The sequence below is a fragment of the Brachycentrus maculatus genome, unplaced genomic scaffold (assembly GCF_059751285.1).
Source record: "Brachycentrus maculatus isolate JH-2025_06_01 unplaced genomic scaffold, ASM5975128v1 h1tg000806l, whole genome shotgun sequence".
Classification (NCBI taxonomy): Eukaryota; Metazoa; Arthropoda; class Insecta; order Trichoptera; family Brachycentridae; genus Brachycentrus; species Brachycentrus maculatus.
The window spans coordinates 132,004-152,754 of NW_028281534.1; the positions used below are offsets into that span (position 1 = coordinate 132,004).

Below are 20,751 nucleotides of genomic sequence, written 5' to 3' on the forward strand. Positions count from 1 at the left end.
CAATACCTTTAATTCAAAATGCAAAAACAACACTATTTGCCAGGGCAAATACAGGTAGCGGGTAAATATTAAGTTAAAATTATGCTTCTTTCGCTGGGATATAGTGCATTCCGAAAACATACACAACTAAAAATTGAAGATTTTTTATTTATGACGTGTTGAAAGGAGTGAGCGACATGTGTTTCTTAAGTTCCATGTATTTAAGAACCCCCTATGAAGAAAATACACATTACCGTAAAAATAACCCATAGTTCATGAGGTAACTATTAATTTATTCTTTTGCGAGTTTGCGTTACGTGTTTCGGGTTAATTATGTATTTGCGAAATGAAATATAATACTTTGTATAAGCCTTAAACACGGCTTAAGAGTTAACTATTCTAAGATGTAATTATTTTGTCAAGTGTTTGATAATTTGTGGAGATAATTAATAATTAGAACTTTCTCCTTTCCTGTAAAATGTACAATATTTATTAGTTCTCATTCATTACAAGCTTTTTATATGTTCGTATCTACAAATATAGACCTGAAATATTTTTAAAGAATAATTTTTACTTTTTAAAATCAAACAACTTTGTTTTAACCACTTTTTTATTATTAGTACACTTTAACCAACCGGTTTCGACAAGAACCTTGTCATATCATCAGGGTTTATTAAATTCTAAAACATTAAAATACTCATAGTTAATTACATTCCCTTACCAAAAATAAAAAAATAACCACAAAAACAAAAACAATAAAAATAACGTTTAGGAGTTTTTAAATCATATTTTTATATGGTGTACGGAGTGTGTGGAAGTTTTTGGTAAGGGAATGTAATTTAGTATGAGTTTTTTAATGTTTTAGAATTAAATAAACCCTGATGATAATAAGGTTCTTGTCGAAACCGGTTGGCTAAAATGTACTAATAATAAAAAAGTGGTTAAAACAAAGTTGTTTAATTTTATAAAGTTTATAAATTATTTTTTTTTACGAAATACTATTTAATTTCAGAAATCGAGATTCTGTCGACGAGCTCTGATCTCTTCATAGTGTTTATAGCGAATTCGGAAGCCCCTGGACAAGGGTTCAAGGCAAGCTTCCAATTCCAACCCCTCGAGGAAATCACCAATTCAGGTAAGGTTGAATTTTTAATAGTTATGAGGTTAAGTAAACATAAATGCAAAAAAGTCTATTTTCTTTCGATGCACAGCTATTATTTATTCGATTTTCAACACAAATAAACAATAACACGGAAGTCTGGGTATTTACGTGGCTTACGATTTGTCATAGGCTGGTTGATCATTTTGTCCACGTGTTATGTTCCCATTCGATAACGACACTTTCAAATTTCAGAAGTTGTAAAAATATTTTACCATAATTGACACTTATTTGTTATTTTTTGACATCTCATCAAAGGTGAAGAAGAATACGAAAGTCTGGGCATTTACGGGGCTGACGACCGTCATAGGCTGGTTTAAGTGGTCACTTTACACACGTGTAACATTTACCAATTCTACCCATTATTGACAACCACACTACTCAAATTCTTGGAAGTTGTATATATATGAACCAATTTTGAAACATTATTCTTGAATCACTAGAACTTCACTAGAGACATCTATTGGTGAGATAAAAATTATTATTATGGCATATTGTTCTCGACACCATCTTTTGTTGAGATTATCATGAACATATGTTAGATTATTTTCTTAATATTTTACATTTTACTTAACGCACTCTAGAAGGGTGAAAAGCTTTATAAAATAAAAATAATTATTTTGCATGCTTTGGGACGCCTAAAAACATAAATTTCAATTGTTATTATGCTTTTAATTTAAACAGTTATTTTAGTCGCAATATTTTGAGTTTGTCAAAATCTTCATTATACATATATCCGAATTTGTCCACTTGAAAATTATTTATATTGACATCTCAACAAATGAACAAACCCAGATTTTGGAAGTAAAATTTAACCACACTAAAAGTATTGCTATAATTAAAAGTAAAATCTCAAAACGAAAAATTTACTCAATTTTTTAAAAATTATTTTAAATGATACAAACTATTGTAGAGTTATACTGTAAAAAAAAAACAGTTTTATATATGTAAAGTATAAAAAGACTGCGCAACAATACTTCGGCTCCTCTTTTCCTCCCCCAGACTCCGCCTTTTCGATGCTTCGAGATCGAATGTCTACGTTTTATTTTTTAATCTATCAATATCATCTACGTATTTTGAATCGCCTTTCAGGCAGTGTTTTACGAGAATAGTGCTTTATAAATTATCCAAATTGATTATAATTATTATTTTAGTAATATCGGACTATTGGTGCCTGAGAGTTGTCCCAATTCAAAACTCGGTGATAGGGCCTTCGCAATTGCAGGTCCTGCGGCGTGGAACAACTTACCCCGGAATCTGTGATCTATTCAGATTTCTACCGAGTTTCAATTTAAACTCAAAAGCCACTCTTTTCTGATTTCTTATCTATGGTAACCAGTTTAAAACTAAATTTCGACTTTGACTTTTACCTGATTGCATTACGTCACTATCTGGACGTAGATTTTACAGCCCTCTTGAGCTAGATGTAATTCTACACCAAGATATAATAATGTAAATTAGGTAAAAAAAAAATAGCTTCAAGAGACAAAGTAGGTCCCTCGAAATGGAACAAACGGTCAAATTGACAGCAGTGAGAACCAGTGACGTAGACCAAGGGTATAAAGGGACTCACGCACGGAGCATTTTTTCTCTGCGAGTGTTTTTGCCTAGAATTTTCACTCATGAATTACATGAAATTATAGTAACTTTCAACATAAAGAGTAAATCCACTCACGACTAGGCATAGGCTATGAAACTCAAAAAGTTGAAGCCTGAGTAGTTGAAGCTGAATAAGCCGTGGCTAGATTTCAGAGTCACTTGGACGTTAGGTAATTTAACAAAAACATTTTTTCTCTTTTATCTTCAAAACTCGACCGTCAGCAGACAGAGTTGAGATCTTCAAGCAACATGATTATTGTTATCTTGTGAATGGTACTTTTTTTTATTTAAAGTAAATTTAAAGATTTTTGTTTATCAAAAACAGACTTAACTTTTACATACTTAAACTTTGAATAAATAAACAGAGTTCTTTGATCATTTAAGTACGTCTTTCATTTTATGAGATTTTTAAGCAATCTTTTGATGAATATTTAGAGTGAGGTTATCAGAGATATGTTATCAATAAGATTTCCTACTTCTCATTGTTTTGTAGTACAGAATAAAAGTACATCCGTACGTAGTGTAAAATCTTATACTTTTTAAATTGGTCAACTACCCGACATTTGGTGATCCATTTTAATTTAAAACCTCCTTAAAGTCTTTTAAAGAAAACACATAGAATCATTTGGTTTTTAAAAATCCTATTGAAAAAGGAGCTCGAAATTGTTACAAGATACGAGTCACAACGTTATATTTTTATTGTTCTTACATATTGTGTATATTTTATTACAATGGCAACCCTGGACACTAAACTCAACTAGACGAATTATAGGAGAAGAACTCTCTTACCTTCTGATATTGGTGTGGAATGGGTTACCCTAGAGGACGTTTCCATTCGCTCGGAAAATTGTAAATCCTTTATAATGTAAATTATAAATATATACATATAACATACAATTATATGTAAAGAAACATCGATATGATTACATGTCAATACATTGGCGTGATGGTTAACTAGTTAGGTACAATCCCTTATTCCCAGTTTTGTTCTGCGGATTTAATTTATTCGTATTATGTAATTAAAACTGTTATTACAACGCTTTGATTGTGTTCAAATACTTGTTCATAAATTTGGATTATCTCCAATCATAGGAGTTATTTTTCATATTATGTTTTGACATCTCAATATACAATAGATGAAGAATTTTGTAGCGTTTCTCATGTATGTCATTATAATCCAGGATTCGAACCCCACATATAAATTAAAAAGTTTCTGGTCGATAAAAGTCTTCTTTCATCTCACTAATAGATTTCAATAGTGAAATTCTGGTGATTCAAGCGCTATGTTTCGAATCCAACCATATTTGTAAATAGAAGTCGCAAGAATTTTAGAAGTGTGGGTGTCAATCATGAGTAGAATTGGTGAATATTACACGTGTGTAAAGTGACTTAAACCAGCCAATGACGGTCGTAAGTCCCAATATGCCCAAACTTCCATGTTCTTCTTCATCTATGTTGAGATGTCTAAAAATAATATCAAAAAGTATTTTTCATCGTTAAACTTTTTTTTTAAATTTATACTAGGATAGTTTCAGTTACATCTAAATTTCTGCCTTTCTGCCGACATGATATGAGTATCTCTCCCTCCCCTATACGGAAACCAGGCTGTCAAATTACGCCAACATTTGGAAAATGATTTGAGGTTGCACGCTACCAACATAAAATGCATTAATTATTTCTGCGCAGAATGCACTTCAAACCGCCCCCGTCCATTGTCAGACATGCAAAGCAAAAAATAGTTAGTTTTGATTACTCTACAACGCTTTTATTTTTCCTCATCCAATTTTCCCTTTGAGTGAAACGCTTATTACGGCGTTATTTGAATGAAAATTCTGAAACCCGCTAAATTTCTCCCACTATATGGACAATATCCATCATTTAAATTTTAGTAAATAGTTTTTTGTATAAATTACGGACTTGATAAGATTAAAGCAAAACAAAAATCGTCACAATCAAGCATTTTGATACAAAGTCAAATGACATTCGTTTAATAATGCCATAACTAGGCGAAACAATTGTCACAATATTAATATTTATGTGTTTCTTCAACAATAAAATATAACTTAGTAAACTGAAAAAAATCTGTGTTTGATTTAACAATTAATACATATACATATTTTTTTTCTTATAACATAATAAACTTATAAATCTCAGTATATCTTGAAAATACAATATATGTTTTAAAGTCGTTGTCTTTGTTTTATATGTTTACTGGTAAAAAAGTCATACGCATAACTCAATTCATAAATTTATTATAATATTCCATATGAGTTATTGCATCAAAAAGCTTTCAAATTCGTTCGGGTCATTTTCAATAAAATATATGTTTCCTAACAGCGTGATAATTCATTTTGTCTGTCCGCCATCTTCTTTTCATATAAATCTTGTGTTGCCAATGTATTAAATAAAATATAAGCGAGCATCATTTTGAAAAGAACAGTCGGTACCTACTCTCTGTGTCTCTGAATATCTCTGTATGTGAAAGGAACGCAGTATTAAGTTTTGAATATCGAATACCGTGAGGGTCCAAGTAGAATGACAAAAATTCAGTATTAATAATGTAAGTACCTACCTACTTTAATGTAGGGAATTAGAAACTTATTTATGTTTTTTTTTTACATATTCATCTGCGAATAAAATAATGGTTGAAAATGACGAATATTCCACGTGGTAGAAAAAAAACTTTATGATAGTGTTTTTATTTGATATTTGTAATTATAAAAGCAAAAAAATTAGCTATATTCAAACTGAAATAATAAAATTAAAAAATGTATTGAATTCTATTATTACGGTTCTCAGTGTCAGTTCTCTCAAGGGAGCTCTTAAATTTAGCTTTACAGCGGGATGTACTTTTTGTATTTTTTCCTCCCATTTTGTTTAACTGTTCGTTGTCTGCACGCTAGAACTTTCTAGAACTTATTACTGTAGAAATGCAGAAAGGCAATATCTGGCCTTAATTTCCTGTTCTGAGAACTCGGTAACGAGAAACTATATAATACTTATGTTTGTTCTCACCTTTGTAACTCTGTGTTCTTGCAGACAAATGGGCTACATGCTTTTTATGATTTCAATAATAAAAACAAAGTTTACTTTTATAACTCTTTATATCACATGAAAAATAAATATTTCTATGTACGCTACTCGTCCATTGACCTTAGCAGTCTTCGCAGTTAGAAAAAAACAGTTATTTTACAATTTATATTTGAAGCTATACTTAACTGTTTCTGATTCTCCATTGTTTTTGTTTCAAACTTTATTCCAAGCTTTGTTTTAAAATCGCTTTAAATATTTTATTATACCAACCTTAATTATAATGTCTACTGGTTTCAAACCCAACCGCTTTTTTTCAAGGCTGATTAAAACTATTATTTTAAATCAGTCTTGAAAAAGAAGCGGTTGGCTTCGAAACTGGTAGACATTATAATTAAGTTGTAATAAAATATTTTAAACGATTTTAAAACAAAATTGATTTTTGTTATAAAACAGTTATTTTCTTTTTGTTTTATAATTTTAAGTTAATTTTAATTAATATTGGTAAATACAGCTAATTTATAAACTATTGTAACACGTGTTTCGATATGTTCAACAAAATTATCCAACACTATATGATAAACTTAACCTAAATATAAAAGTGTTCAATGTATCCAAAGTGGAGGAGAGGGGTTGAAGCCATTATTACCATTACTACCAAATAAATTTATGTGTATTTTTTAAATATATGTTTAAATATTCGTTAGTGCACAAATTTATTTGCACGAATTTATCTCCTGATTATTTTTTCAATACATAATATTAAAGTCTCACAGAGACAAAGTAATTTTGTGCGCAGAAAATATGTTTTTTTTATAATCAATTAAATTCACAAGATTACATTCAAGATGACATCTCAGGATAGACAAAGAAGTGTATAAGATGGAAATATGAAAGTCTGGGCATATATAGGCCTAACAAACTATCATTGGCTAGATTAAGTGTTACTCTATACACAGCCCAACATTCATCATTCTACCCATGATAGACAACCACATCACTCAAATTTCATAAGAAAAGTATAGGTTACAAGTGACATAATTTTTTTTAGAATTAATTCAAATGCTACATTTACAGTCAGCATAGTGTTTGTTAGTACTTGGTTAAAATAATATTTCTGTTTATCATTAAAAATTAAAAATAAATTAATCGTATGTATCGCATTATTCTTTCGACGTTTACAATACTACTTTCTTTCGAAATAAATTGAAAGACTCAAGAGTAATTTCAAAAGTGAGGGTTTGGTATTTGAATTTAAGATTTACGATACACAATTTGCAAACCATAAACCACAAGATTTGAATATTTTAAATATAGTATCGTAATTTCAGATATTTAAATACTAGTATACTAGTAATTACTCTGGCATTTTGATCTAACGTATTTCGCAGAAACTCAATCAATTTTGATACATAAATGTCTTCATAAGGATTTTTTAGCAGTAGGATTTACCTCTAGAATTCATGTAAGCGTAATATTTAAAATCTGATCGGATTTCATAGCTTTTCCGAACGTGCATAAACATTTTCCGGGAAAACACTGTTGTTTTTTAATGTTCAAAAGAGTTCATCTATCCTTTTTTATCTGTAAACCCTTCACCACCCGATTTTTCTTTTCTTAACATAACACAATATACTGACTTCGCCATTTTTATTTTGTTGAAAAATGTCAATGTTTTTAGTTGCATTTACAAGTTTATACCATATACGTAAGCAATTTACATAATATGACTTGTATTGATCACAGAATTAAAGTGTTGATAAATTATATTTGAGGGAGTAAAGTTCAGTCAATTTTTTTAATTGACAAGTAACGATTGATGCATACTTAAAACATTTTATTGAACATAAAAAAAGTTTTTGTGCCAAAATAATAAATTATCTTATTCCCAAATGGTAAATAAAAAAAACTCATGGTAAATATCAATATTTATTGGAATTGATTGTGACACGTATTACGATGCATTCATCATCATTTTCAATGATGATAAACGCATCAAAACACGCGTCAAAATATATTTAATTAAAAAGCGGTATTTATCAATTAAAAGCTGAATTAAAAAATAATAGATATGGTGCAAGGTAATTGCTGAAACAATTAAATTGATAACAATGAAACTAATTAAAATATCTGACATTTGCAAAACTAAATGTTGTTTCGTGTTTTTTATGGATATCTTAAAATCCCCTCTAAAACAGTTCAGTTCTTCGTGAAATTGTTCGAGGGATATTAAAAAACTAATAAATATTGACGGGCGAAATAAAAATATTTTCTATACTTTGTAAAATAAATAAGATTCAAACATTGTTTTTAACCACTTTTTTGGTATTGTTTTACTCTGAAATGGATACGTACTAAACACAAAACAGAGAAATATTCACAGTTAGGTAAAAAGGCGGGATAAAGGAGTGGTTAATTAAATGAGGTTTGAAGTGAGAGGGGCTGGAGGCGTGGAGTTTTGATTATTACTATTTCTAAGAATAGGGAAAATATTTCAAATAGGGCTTTTACTTGGTTATTTTATTAAATTCACTTGGTTATTAAAAATGTTATAACTTTCAAAATCTCTAATTTATGTATTGAGCTATTTGTTTTTATTTATAATACTTGTTTGCAAACTTTTAACATCATTTAATATTAACACTTTGAAATCATCACTTTCTTCGATAAATTTGGACAGTGTTGACAGCTCTCAATAAAAACTGTCGTCATTCCAATTCTATCAAATAACAACTGACATGAATGGAATTCAAAAACATCGCATATTGCATATTTATTTTTTAAACATATTACACAAATAAGTCATGATATAATTTCCTATGAGTAATTTCCATTACTCATTTTGGGACATGGGATTAAGGTTTACAAAACTGAAACACAGATAAGAAAGTATATTAAAAAAAATATCAAAAATTAAAATTACTAATACAAGGCAAAATATTAAATAAAAACAATAAACGGGTATAGTCAACAGGCAAATAATAAAAACTTATGCGTTTAACCTTATGGTTAGAAGCATTTTAAACGAAACAAGTGAGAAAATATTACTAATCACTAACATATATAATCCATAAAGTATTTTTTCAGTTCATTCATTTTGAATCCCTAACTGGGTTCTATTTTATAAATGTCAGACAGCTGGTCAATTTGGGTATAGGCAATATATTGCAAGGACCTTACTCCAAACTTAATTGTGTTTATCGGCTCCACGTGTATTATGATGATGAATTTCTCTGTTAAAATCTTATTATCATTATTTTGATTTTCATTATCGGGGTGTGTAGGGTTAAGAGTGGTTTTTGTGCATATTTATCTATGCGGGACCTTCATGTCCTAGTGCCTCGCTCAAAGTGCCGAGCTTTGACAGATCTCCCGGCATTTTCTGCGCCAAACGTCAATTATTCAGCGGCGTTCGTTTCCGTCGGCGTCGGTACGGAGGGTTCTATTTTATCGACCGGAAAGTGTCATCGAGTATTGCCTTTTTACCGACCGCTGACGTACAGAGACATTCCGAACGGTCATGCCAAATTAAAACTGCGAAGTACCTTAGCGGCAATAGGCGCAATTTAAAATAAAGGTGGTAAAATTCACAGACGTCAAGAGCACTCAAATGTTTATTTTTTGACATCTCATCAAAGACGAGGAAGAATATGGAAGTCTGGACATTTACGAGGCTAACGACGCTGAAGTTGATTTGTAATTTTGCATTTTTCAAATCAACTTTTATTTTTTGCTCAAAGGGTTAAAGTATAATGCATGCATTTTACTATTCACTTGTCCATGAAAAAAAATGTAGTTTTCGAAACTAGTTGTGTGTAATGGTATAAAACCCAATAAGTGGTATTATACAAGATACAAGTGTTTTATTTATTCAAAATATTTTCTTTTCATAACTTGGTGTTGATAACGAGTAAAATATAATAAATTAAAAAAAAAAAACTAGACACGATTTTCTAAAAGTACTTGGCTAATTAAATCACACCACGCGACTCGTGAGCAGTTTTGATTTAAAGTTATTAGCTTTGAAATATTTTTTTACTATCAAATAACAAACGAAGCTTTAACACGAAGTTCTATTCGTGTCTTTGTAACAAGGTTCATGCGAGTACTCAAAAGTAATATTTATCGAATATTAGATAATTTTTATACCGAAATAAAGTCTACAAATTTACATTTTGAGTGTGTCCAAATACTGGTTTACAAATCTGGATTATCTCCAAATATTCTTTACATTATTTTTTGACATCTGAACATAGATGAAAAAGAATATGGATGTCTGGGCTTATGACCGTGAATTTTTTTAAAGAGACATATTTCTGTTTTTATTATTTACACAAATATTTCAATTGATTACCATTTCTGTGAGCCTAAGCGGCTCATTATTAGGAATAGGTATCAAATTGTGGTAGAGTGGGTTCGAACCGAGAAACTCAAGAGTCCGCAACACTAAACACGGGACCACAACCCGACACATTTTAGATACGTGTAAAGTCTCACATCGTAGAGTCTCTGCTTAATAAAAGCTTTCCTCATCCCAACATGACTGTTATGAACTCGCACGTACTATGTTACGAGTTTGATCAGTATATCTAGGAAGTTTTAAAAATTTACAATTTAAATAATGCCTTAAGCAACTTTATTGGAATTTGATGCAATGTATTAATGATTTTTTTTTGGGCAAAATCACTCGCGTTTTTGTATCGCATTTCGTAATTTGTACGGTAGAGAATATATCAGAAGAAAGAAACATTTAAAGATTCGCATATAAATTAGTAGTCAAAACTTTTTTGATTGTCAAATACGCAAAGCTAGGAAAAGTCTGTGATTTCCATATTAAACGTAAAAACTTACATTACATATTTATTAAAAAGTTTGGACATTACAGTATCAAGCTGTAAGGAGGTATAGCTCGTTTGCGCAGAAGGAAAATATTCAAATTGCCAAACCTTAAACTTAAATGAGATGTTTTAAGGAGATTTTACTTTGCCTTTTTTGTGTATCCAATTACTAAGGACGTTTTTAGGGGGATATTATCATTACAACGCAAAAGAATACTTCGTCTGAATACTGAAATAGGAACAACTTTGCGTTCAAAGAGAAAGTACGTATTGAACGCCAGTCGTTATAATCAGGGAACTGAATACAAACCCTACCTCCTAGGCAAATTTATGAGTAAATAATATATTTTTAATTTTAATTATATTTAGTGAATTTCAATTTTCATATTATTTTTTTTATATCTCAACACAGATGAAGTAGAATATGGAAGTCTGGGCATTTACGGGGCTTACGACCGTCATAGGCTGGTTAAAGTGATTTATTTACGGACGTGTAACATTCACCAATTCTACCCATGATTGACAACCACACTACTCAAATTCTTGCAATTTCTATTGTATATAGATTTATATATATTGTTCAAATTCGAAACGTATTGGTTGAATTGACTAGAATTTCACGAGAGACATCTGCGGTGAGCAGAAACTCTTTCATTTGTATGTGAGGTTCGAATCCTGGATTATATTCACACACCTACATGAGAAACGCTAGAAAATATGCTTATCATTTTGTGAACAAGTATTTGGACATACACACAATGTTGTACATGATACACTTATTTCATATTTGTGGTTGTGTTTCAACTTTTTGTCATTACATGAAGGCTTACATTTATATAAGTATTGTAAACTAATTGACCCGGCGGACATTTTTTGTATAAGTATGTAGATAGTCTTTTTGGTTATAATTATGTATGTCAAACGTCGTACGTATTTTGTTTTTTTTTTATCATTTTTAATTGTTTACAATTAACCTTGTGATTTTTTATTTGAATTACCTAACGTCCAAGTGACTCTGAAATCTAGCTACGGCTTATGCAGCACCGCTTATCATGACCCTACTCAGGCTTCAACTTTTTAAGTTTTATAGCCTATGCCTACTCGTGAGTAGATATACTTTTTATGTTTAAAGTTACTATTATTTCATGTAATTCATGATTGAAAATTCTGTGCAAAAACACTGGTGTGATTATTATTGTTGTGCTCACGTTATGTATACTCCAAAATATTCCTTTATTAATTACCCGATAACAGCGACATCTATCGGTCCAAAATTTGAAAAATCTGTATTTGTCTCGTGTCCGCCACCGGTGGCCGACACAAGATATTCCAATTGCGCCTTGTCGGCCACCGGTAGCTGACACTATACATCTTATTTTTATTGATTTTTTTGAGCTGTCAGACTATAATCAATCAGAGCATAAATTCATAAATTGCTGCTCAAAGTTGCACTGCCCCGCGCTCGCAACGACAAGGTGGTTCACAGCGCCATCTTTTGAATTCTTATAATTGCGCCTTGTCAGTTACCCGTGTCAGACATTTAGTATTAGTCGGAATTTTATGACTTGGATACAAAAGCTGAATCATCGTCTGCAAAAGTGTTTATACAAAAACGGCGATTATTTAGAACAATGGAGTAGGTTGTAAGCTGTAAAATGATGTATAATTAAAGTGACCATACGCGTTGGTTTTGAACGGGACCATCCCGTTTCTAGATAGCCTGTCCCAATATAAAACAACATAACTTTTTCAAATTTATATTATTTATTCCTTTTATTTTCTTTGTCAACATTCCTTTTATTTTATTGATACATAAAACTATGAAAAAATACGTGTTTTCTTGAAAATACATACTATTACGTAAAAATTGGTAGACTTCCCGTTTTGAGGACAAAAATAAATGGTCATTTAATGTATAATGAACGCTAAGGAAAATAATAAAGCTGTATATTGAAAAAAATATTTGGGAACCTTATTTTACGAATGACCTTTATATCAAAATAAATACAATCATTGCGTAAACACCTATTTTATGAAAAAAAAACATTAAACATAATTTTTTTGTTGTTGACATTTTACGAAAATCCTGTTGGCAGTGAAAGTGTGAAGATATGTTTTCTCTCTAAAACGGCATCATCTCAGCTTTTAATTACTGATTGGATAATCATGTACATGTTGTAAATTAAACAATGATTTTTTTCTCATTTGCAGAAGGCGATAAATCCATCAAACTTTTTGCGAACCAGAAAACATACTCCGTCATTGGTCCGGAAGTAAGCGCCACAAGTAAGATACCTCATGAATATTTTGTTGATGTTTTCTTTCTTAATTTGTTGGATTTTTATTACCTCTTTCATGAAGATTGGTAAAATTAACTGAGCTTTTATTATCTATTGGTTATTTCAGCATCAACCTGCGATGCCTTCTTCAACAGCGACAATGGTAAAGATGGGGTGCTGTCATCACCTCATTATCCAGCTCCCTACCCCCTACGGTCACACTGTAGGTACGACTTCCAAGGCAGAGGGAAGGAAAGGATCCAAGTTGTCTTTCACGATGTCAGTCTATATCACCCTGACGGTGATAGCAAAGAGTAAGTTTGTCAACTCATCCAAATAAATAACACTACTTCAGCCTTCTTCTAGTGTCCAGTATTGAACAAAGGCCTCCCTCTTGGACTTCCGCAGTTGTCTGTGGAACGTGACTCTTCCAGTGTAGGTCCACTACTTTTTTGATGAAGGATAATGCCTCTTCAGATGGATGGGAATGTTTGAGGATTTAGAACATTTGATAAATAATACTTGAGGTAAATTACACAACAAAGGTTGGAGTAATGGATCATATCAAACCGGAAAACCATTCCAGCTTGTAAAATGTAATACTACATCAAATTGATGCGATGTTAAGTTGATCATTAATTATATGAAGGCATGGTGCTAAGTCCTGCACTTCTGGTACCAAGCCCAGGGTAATGTTAAATAAACATGTATCTTGGAGTGAAAAAAAACACTTATTTATGATAAAAAACAATATTTATCATAATCCCCCCGGGAATCGAACCTGGGACCTCGAACGATAGTTAAACGCGGTAATGGCTACACTTTTGAGGTAAACATTTAATCTGGTCATATAAATCCATGAAAGTAATGAAGGGAAAGTGAAAGTGTATACTGTTTTAGTCAGTTCTAGTATACTGTTTTATATCTGTGAACCAGACAAAGTAGAATTGTATAATTTAATTAATTGATTCGGCAGTCACATTTTGGGAATATCTACCGATTTTTATTTTAGTTTTACTTGGTAAATATTACTATTTCTCAAAATCTATTATGACAAGTGTTTCGATGCATTTTGCATAATTTTCAATCACCATGCATCGACACACGTGTCACAATAGATTCTAAGAAATAGTGATATTTATTTACCAAATAAAACTTATTTGATTTTTTGTTTCGGCATTCACTTTGTGGTAAGACATGATGAAATTGTAAATGAAAATACTTGTTTTTTGCCGCTTGAGTTATATTTATTTTAATGTCTAGTAAGTATGTAAAACTTTAATTAAAAATGGTCCGATCATATGACTATATGATCTAACTAGAGGCAAAAAGCGCCAAAAAATATAATAAAATCTCCTGGAATCGTAACTGTGTATAATGTCATAGAATTATTATCATTTTTCTTCGTGTGCCATGTCAGGTCCCCTCTTGTTGACTTTCACTTGAGAGTATGTATCCCTGTCTTGGTCAGTTCTAAACAGGGCCTCAACTGTTCTGATCCCTGTCGAATCTAGTATATTCTGGAGTCAGGAGATTTGTCTTCTGCTCACACCTCGTCGATTATAGTATGATTTAAATGTTTGAATGTTGTTTTTTCCAGGTGTGAGAGCACCGATGCTCTGCAAACATACATACATTTGGATGGACGAATGGAGAAGATGGAATCATATTGCGGTTCCATTGTTCCTAAGCCCATAATGTCCAATGGGCCAAGACTGATGCTAGAGTTCAGAGGAATCTATTCAGCTAAAAATGTTAGAGGATTTAAGGCAACGTATAGCTTTACAGAAAGTGAGTACATTACACCATTCACTCTGTTCCATCTTGATTCAATATTTATCATTCTTTTCATCCCTAGAGAACATAATAAAACCCTTATCCGCACCCCAATGTACATAGGGCACTGCTTCATATAAACGCAGTGTTATCTTGACCGTTTACAACTAAAGGAAAGGTGACCAATCCTCCGCTTCAGGTACCAGACCAGGGTAACATTGAATAAATATTTATTTGACCCCCCCTGGGAATCGAACCCGGGACCTCCAGAACGGTAGCCGAGCGTGCTGACCATTACACTACGGAGGCGGACCTAGAGAACATACTTCCCAAATACACAAAATCATCCCTGTGTTCTAAAAATTCCCCATTCATTACTATTTTACACTTAGATCTACAACATTCATAATATAAATATGCAAGAGATAACGGAAATATGCGAGATCTAAGATGTTGTTAGGTGGGGAAGGCAACGTGAGGAGAATGGAACCATCCAGACTCCCCCACATTGCACCGTACGGCCAAGAAGAAGAACATCTACATTCATCTCTTTCAAATACCATGACTTTGGATTTGTAATATTTATCATCGAATCACTTTCCTTGCACACATTATACACCATTGACACCGATGCCTGCAGTTCTTCTCTATTATTGACAAGAAGCACAGTATTGTTAGCATACAGAAGGCAACAGACAGACAAATCGTTCATTCTAACTCAAATATTTAAACCTTTTAGTTCTTTCATGCAATTATCCATGTATGAATTAAACAGCAACGATGACTGTACACTTCCCAGTTTTACATCTTTAGATATGCTAAACCAAGATGAAAATGAGCCACCTACCCTAATTACCCACTTTTTTATATAAATAATAATTGAATACAAGTCCGCCTCCGTAGTGTAATGGTCAGCACGCTCGGCTACCGTTCTGAAGGTCCCGGGTTCGATTCCCAAGGGGGGTAAAATAAATATAAGTAATTTTTTTCACTGTAATATTTATTCAATATTACCATGGACTGGTACCTGAAGCGGAGGGCTGATCACCTTTCCTTCATGTGTAAAACGATCATGATAACACTGCGTTTATAAGACACAGTGCCCTATGCACCATTGGGGTGCGGATAAGGGTTTTAATAAATAATTAAAAATTAATGAGTACAAGCAGTCCACAACTTGTGTTGTGTAAGGCATGCAAAGCATATGATCTATCCAACTTAATCGCCATTTTTTTAAAGACAGTTGTGATAGTTACTGGGTTCTACGCAACTGCATGCCTGAAATTCTTCGTAGGCATCTATTCTTTAAACTAAGTGTACATCTGCTCTGAGGTCTTGTAAGATGCCTGTCTCACAGCCGTAGGAGCGATGCCGGCATTTTATATACGTGGCATTTGAAGAAATAATTTGCATAGAAAATGACATACATATTGACTTGTTGGGTAGTATATCCAAAATAAAACAAGGTTTTTGTTGGATTGAATTCTACATTTATTTATGTATATCTTAATACGTGACGCGTTTCGTCTTCTTAGGACGATGATAATGTCCTAAGAAGACGAAACGCGTCACGTATTAAGATATACATAAATAAATGTAGAATTCAATCCAACAAAAACCTTGTCTTATTTTGGATATATTACCCAACATTTCAATATGGAATTCTACCAACTGTCTGCAGTTACAATAAATACATATTGACAAAATTATGTTTGAATTTCAGATTATGGAATCACTCAAGGGAAGCAGCTAGCGGAGTTTCCCTGTGGCTTTGTTTATAACAGTTCAGAGGCATTGAACGGGACATTCACCTCTCCGAACTACCCTGGACATTACCCGAGGGACACAGAGTGCCATTATTTTTTCCATGGAGCTCCATACCAGAAGGTTCATCTGCACTTCACCTACTTTGATGTAGAAGGACTCCTACCGTAAGTAAATAATTGCAATAAAATTTTCTATTTCATACGTGATAAAAATAGTGAAAAACATTGGTACCATAAACCAAGCTAGGACACAAAATATCGAACCCTCTTCAAGTGGAACGGAAGGCCTGTTGAAGACAGTCAACAGTCCGGCTTCTCCTGAGGAGTTTTATGTGATTTCTTCCCAGTAATGAGCAAATGCTGAGAAGTTCTTGATCCGCCTACATTAGATTATTCTTGCTATTCCTAATACAGATTTTAAAAAAACATGATATTAGTAAGAAATGAAAATCTACTAATTGATCTATAAATCTTGTAGATAATAAGCAAGGTAAATAATAAATGCAACTCCCATCTTTAAAAAAAATAACATTTTCAATCAACGATAAAGATACTAAACCAGTGGTTGAGAAACATACTAGCCAAAGACTCAAATATGCACATTACAACAATTAAAATTTTTCTTGAGAGTCAAATCTGTTTGCAATTCTAGTGCACCTTTATTTTAATTTTAGACCTTTATTTAAGTATGGGGTACACCCAATAAAACTTGATTTCACACATAATAAGGATTATATTCAATTATTCATTATAAAAAATCTTTTGAAAGTAGGTATCCATAAGAATACTACTTTTCGCGAATATGTAATGTCCTTACATCTCCTTTGAAAGTTTGATCAAATCTGGTTTGTACATCGTTATTTTTTGTACATTTTCAGGTTCTTGTCAATAAGACGATTTCTCAGTTTGCTTTTAACAAGGTGCATCCTTCAAAAAGATTGTTCTCATGAATACGTAGAGTCAAAGAGAGCCTTCAGATATTTGCACCGGAGACGCACTTAAAATGTCAAAGAGCGGCCGGCTCCTGAACCATACTTTGTACTAAACCAATAGATGGAATTAATAAGTCCAGATTTATAATTGTGAGTAAAATTATTCAAATGTAATTTTGTTTCCTTTGTTACAGATGTGAATCAATATCGGCCAGCGATTACGTAGAATTTTCAAATTTCATGGCAAGGGACAAAAAGTTCAACAGGCATTGTGGTCAACTGAGGGACTTCCACGTTGAATCTGACAGAAAATTCTTCAGGGTAACATTCCGATCTAATGATAGACTGGACGCCAACGGATTCACCGCAAAGTACACATTCTTAAATGAAGTGGAAACATACTCTGTGCATCCAGATATAAAAACCGACTCATCTAGTGCCAATGGTGAGTTAAATAAAAATGCTCTTTTTTGACATCTCAACAAAGATATAGAAGAATATAAAAGCCTGGGTATTTACAGAGTTTATGAGCTATCATAGGCTAGTTGAGTGATACATACATGCAACAGTCACCATTCTACCCATGATTGACAACCACACTACTGTAGAACGAGGCTACTTGAACTTTGATATGTTACTTGAGCCCAGTATAAAAAAATATTTATATCTGTATTTCGTCTACAAAAATGAATGTATCGACATGATTCATTGTTTCCCTGACAGGTGACACTTATTGTCACGATACGTTCATCATTGTATACCAAACACAGATTTAAATCTCTTTTTTGTACTGGGCTCAAGTAACACATCAAAGTTCAAGTAGCCCCGTTCTACGGATCTCAAATATTCTGCTTGTCAACGGCTGGTTAGTCACACCCATGATCACACAAGTCACATAACCAACCAGCAAATGAATCAAAATCAAAATTAAAATAAACTAAAATTGAAGTTTAGAATCTGAACCAACTGATTATGTATGTTTAATATAACTTACTAACCATCAAACCATTTCACCGCAGGGGTAGGCAGGGAGAATAGAATGCCACACCGCTGTCATTGCAAACATTCTTTGCCTTTTCTTCATTCATGTATCTCCTCATACATACCTACTTATTATTTCAACTCCTGACCTGATCACTATCAAGTATTTCAAATATTTGATGATACCAAGTTATCCTTTTTCTTTTCTGCTCCTATTTCTAACTATATTCGCCTCATAAATTTGTTTTACTGTTCTTCCCTCACTCATTCATTCCACATTTCCAAACCACCTCAACACTTTAATCTTAATAATATCGATAATACTTATCTCAGCCTTGTATTCTTTCTTTAATTCACCGTAAGAACATCCATCATACATCGTTTTTCCGCACATTTATCTTAAAGATTGAATTTTGACTGCAGTCAGTCTACTTTCATCCTTCTTTTGCCAACTACATACATTAGGTTTGGTATCTGGACTCCGCTGTGTACTGCCAGTTAAACGAATATTCAATATTTAGACAATCAAATATAACTATTTCTTTCTTTTTTCAGGTCTGATGTCAATTTTCGGATTCCAGTTTTCGTGCATACTTACCATTTTCAACATGTTTGGGTCAAACATTTATACAGACAGCGTAAAAAGACTTTTAACATAAATTAAATTAAGAAACAGGATTTTAACACATCAACATTAGTTCTGGTATAGAGTCAGTCTGTTTGATTCAGCATGAATCAAGCAAATTTTTTTTTTTTACTTACATAAATAGTACATTTATTTAAAGAACAATCATAAACTGGCAAAGGAAGGATGAAAGCAAAGTGAATGCTGTTGAAATGCGCTCCCTCAGACGAATGTGTGGAAAATCATTGTATGACAGAATTAAAAACGACGATATAAGAAAGGAATGTAAGGCTGAACGAGGAATAATTGAAAAGATTAGAAAGAGCTCTTTGCGGTGGTATGGACATGTGGAGCGAATGGATAGCGAGAGAATGACTAAGAAAATATATGTGGCGAATGTGAGAGGGAAAACAGAACGTGGACGACCGAAAAAGACTTGGCACGATCAGATCAATCAGAACCTAAAATCTGGCGGTGTCAAAAGTCTGCGTAATCGGAGGGCATGTATGACTAGATGTATGGATGTGAAGGAGGCTAGGAGTGTATGTCAGGACAGAAGAGTGTGGCGTTCCATCCTCTCTGCCTACCCCTGCGGGGAAACGGCGTGATGGTAGTAGTAGTAGTAGTCATAAACAATTTTTAAAAAAAATTGCACAGACCCACCAAGGCACCTTGTGTGTCTTGTTGGTGGAGTTCTTTTTACATATAATTTTATTGTTTTTATCCATTTTAACCTAATATACACACAAAAAAGAGAGGGAAAATTAAGAATATAAACTATTTTACAATTTTTATAGAATTAACTCTTGATCATTTACCTATTACTTTATTTTGCCTTTGTTCCATATATTATTTTGTCCTTGTACCTCCGTCGGTAACAAATTAAAATTCATGCTGAATCAAACAGACTCTATTTTAAATTATTAAAAACGTATATGATTTATTGACATTAAGTGTATGACGAACCATAAAAAAGGTTGGTATCATGATTGATTTAAAAATAAAATGAAATAAAACATTTGTTATGTTTTACTAACAAAGGACTTACTTATCAATTACTAAAAAAATAACCTGTATATTTTAATTGTAGTTTATCAAATTAATATGTGTACAGGAATATTATTACAGAACCAACGATCATATATTTCATATTTTTAATTGTAAATAACATGTAAATTTGTAAATATTTTTTTTGTAAATAAAATTTTAGATTCTAATTAGTTAGGAACATAAAAAAAAAAGAAATGTTGAGTTTAATAAAAAATGGCATTCGATGATGTGTTTGTTTTACTTGACCGAAAAAATTGTTAATGTATGGAATATATCTTACCCGAGATATACCATACTTCCAACGTGACACTTATATATGCTTTCTTTTATTTAGTTCTTCTTTAAAAAAATATATTTCTTAGTTTTTTCAAGAAATATAAATATGTAGTGTAAATAATATTAATATAATGTATCAAGTATAAATAATTAATATATGTAAAACTTTTTCCAATTCCTGATAAATATTCTTCTAACCCTTATCCGCACCCAATGGTGCATAGGGCACTGCATCATATCGACGCAGTGTTATCTTGATTGTTACTTACATAAAGGCAAGGTGATCACTCCTGAAGCGCTTCAGGAACTAGTCCAGGGTAATATTAAATAAATATTAGAGTGTAAAATCACTTATATTTATTTTCACGCCCCCATGGGAATCGAACCCCGGACCTCCAGCACGGTAGCTAAACTTGCTAACCATTACACCACGGAGGCGGACATTGATAAATATTAGGTGA

At 32.2% G+C, this 20,751-nt stretch overlaps 1 protein-coding gene across 1 annotated transcript in view; it reads left to right on the forward strand.

The window, feature by feature from the left end:
- The window catches only part of LOC148300172 (suppressor of lurcher protein 1-like), a 136,107-nt gene extending 115,933 nt beyond the window's left edge, over positions 1–20,174 (forward strand). Inside the window, exons 8-14 of the mRNA XM_088275149.1 lie at positions 992–1,114; positions 12,817–12,891; positions 13,012–13,198; positions 14,485–14,675; positions 16,384–16,591; positions 17,553–17,803; positions 18,895–20,174. Of these exons, the coding sequence (XP_088131275.1) occupies positions 992–1,114; positions 12,817–12,891; positions 13,012–13,198; positions 14,485–14,675; positions 16,384–16,591; positions 17,553–17,803; positions 18,895–18,998 (1,139 nt within the window). The 3' untranslated portion in view covers positions 18,999–20,174. The remainder of the gene's footprint in view (positions 1–991; positions 1,115–12,816; positions 12,892–13,011; positions 13,199–14,484; positions 14,676–16,383; positions 16,592–17,552; positions 17,804–18,894) is intronic.
- Positions 20,175–20,751: the final 577 nt, after the last annotated feature.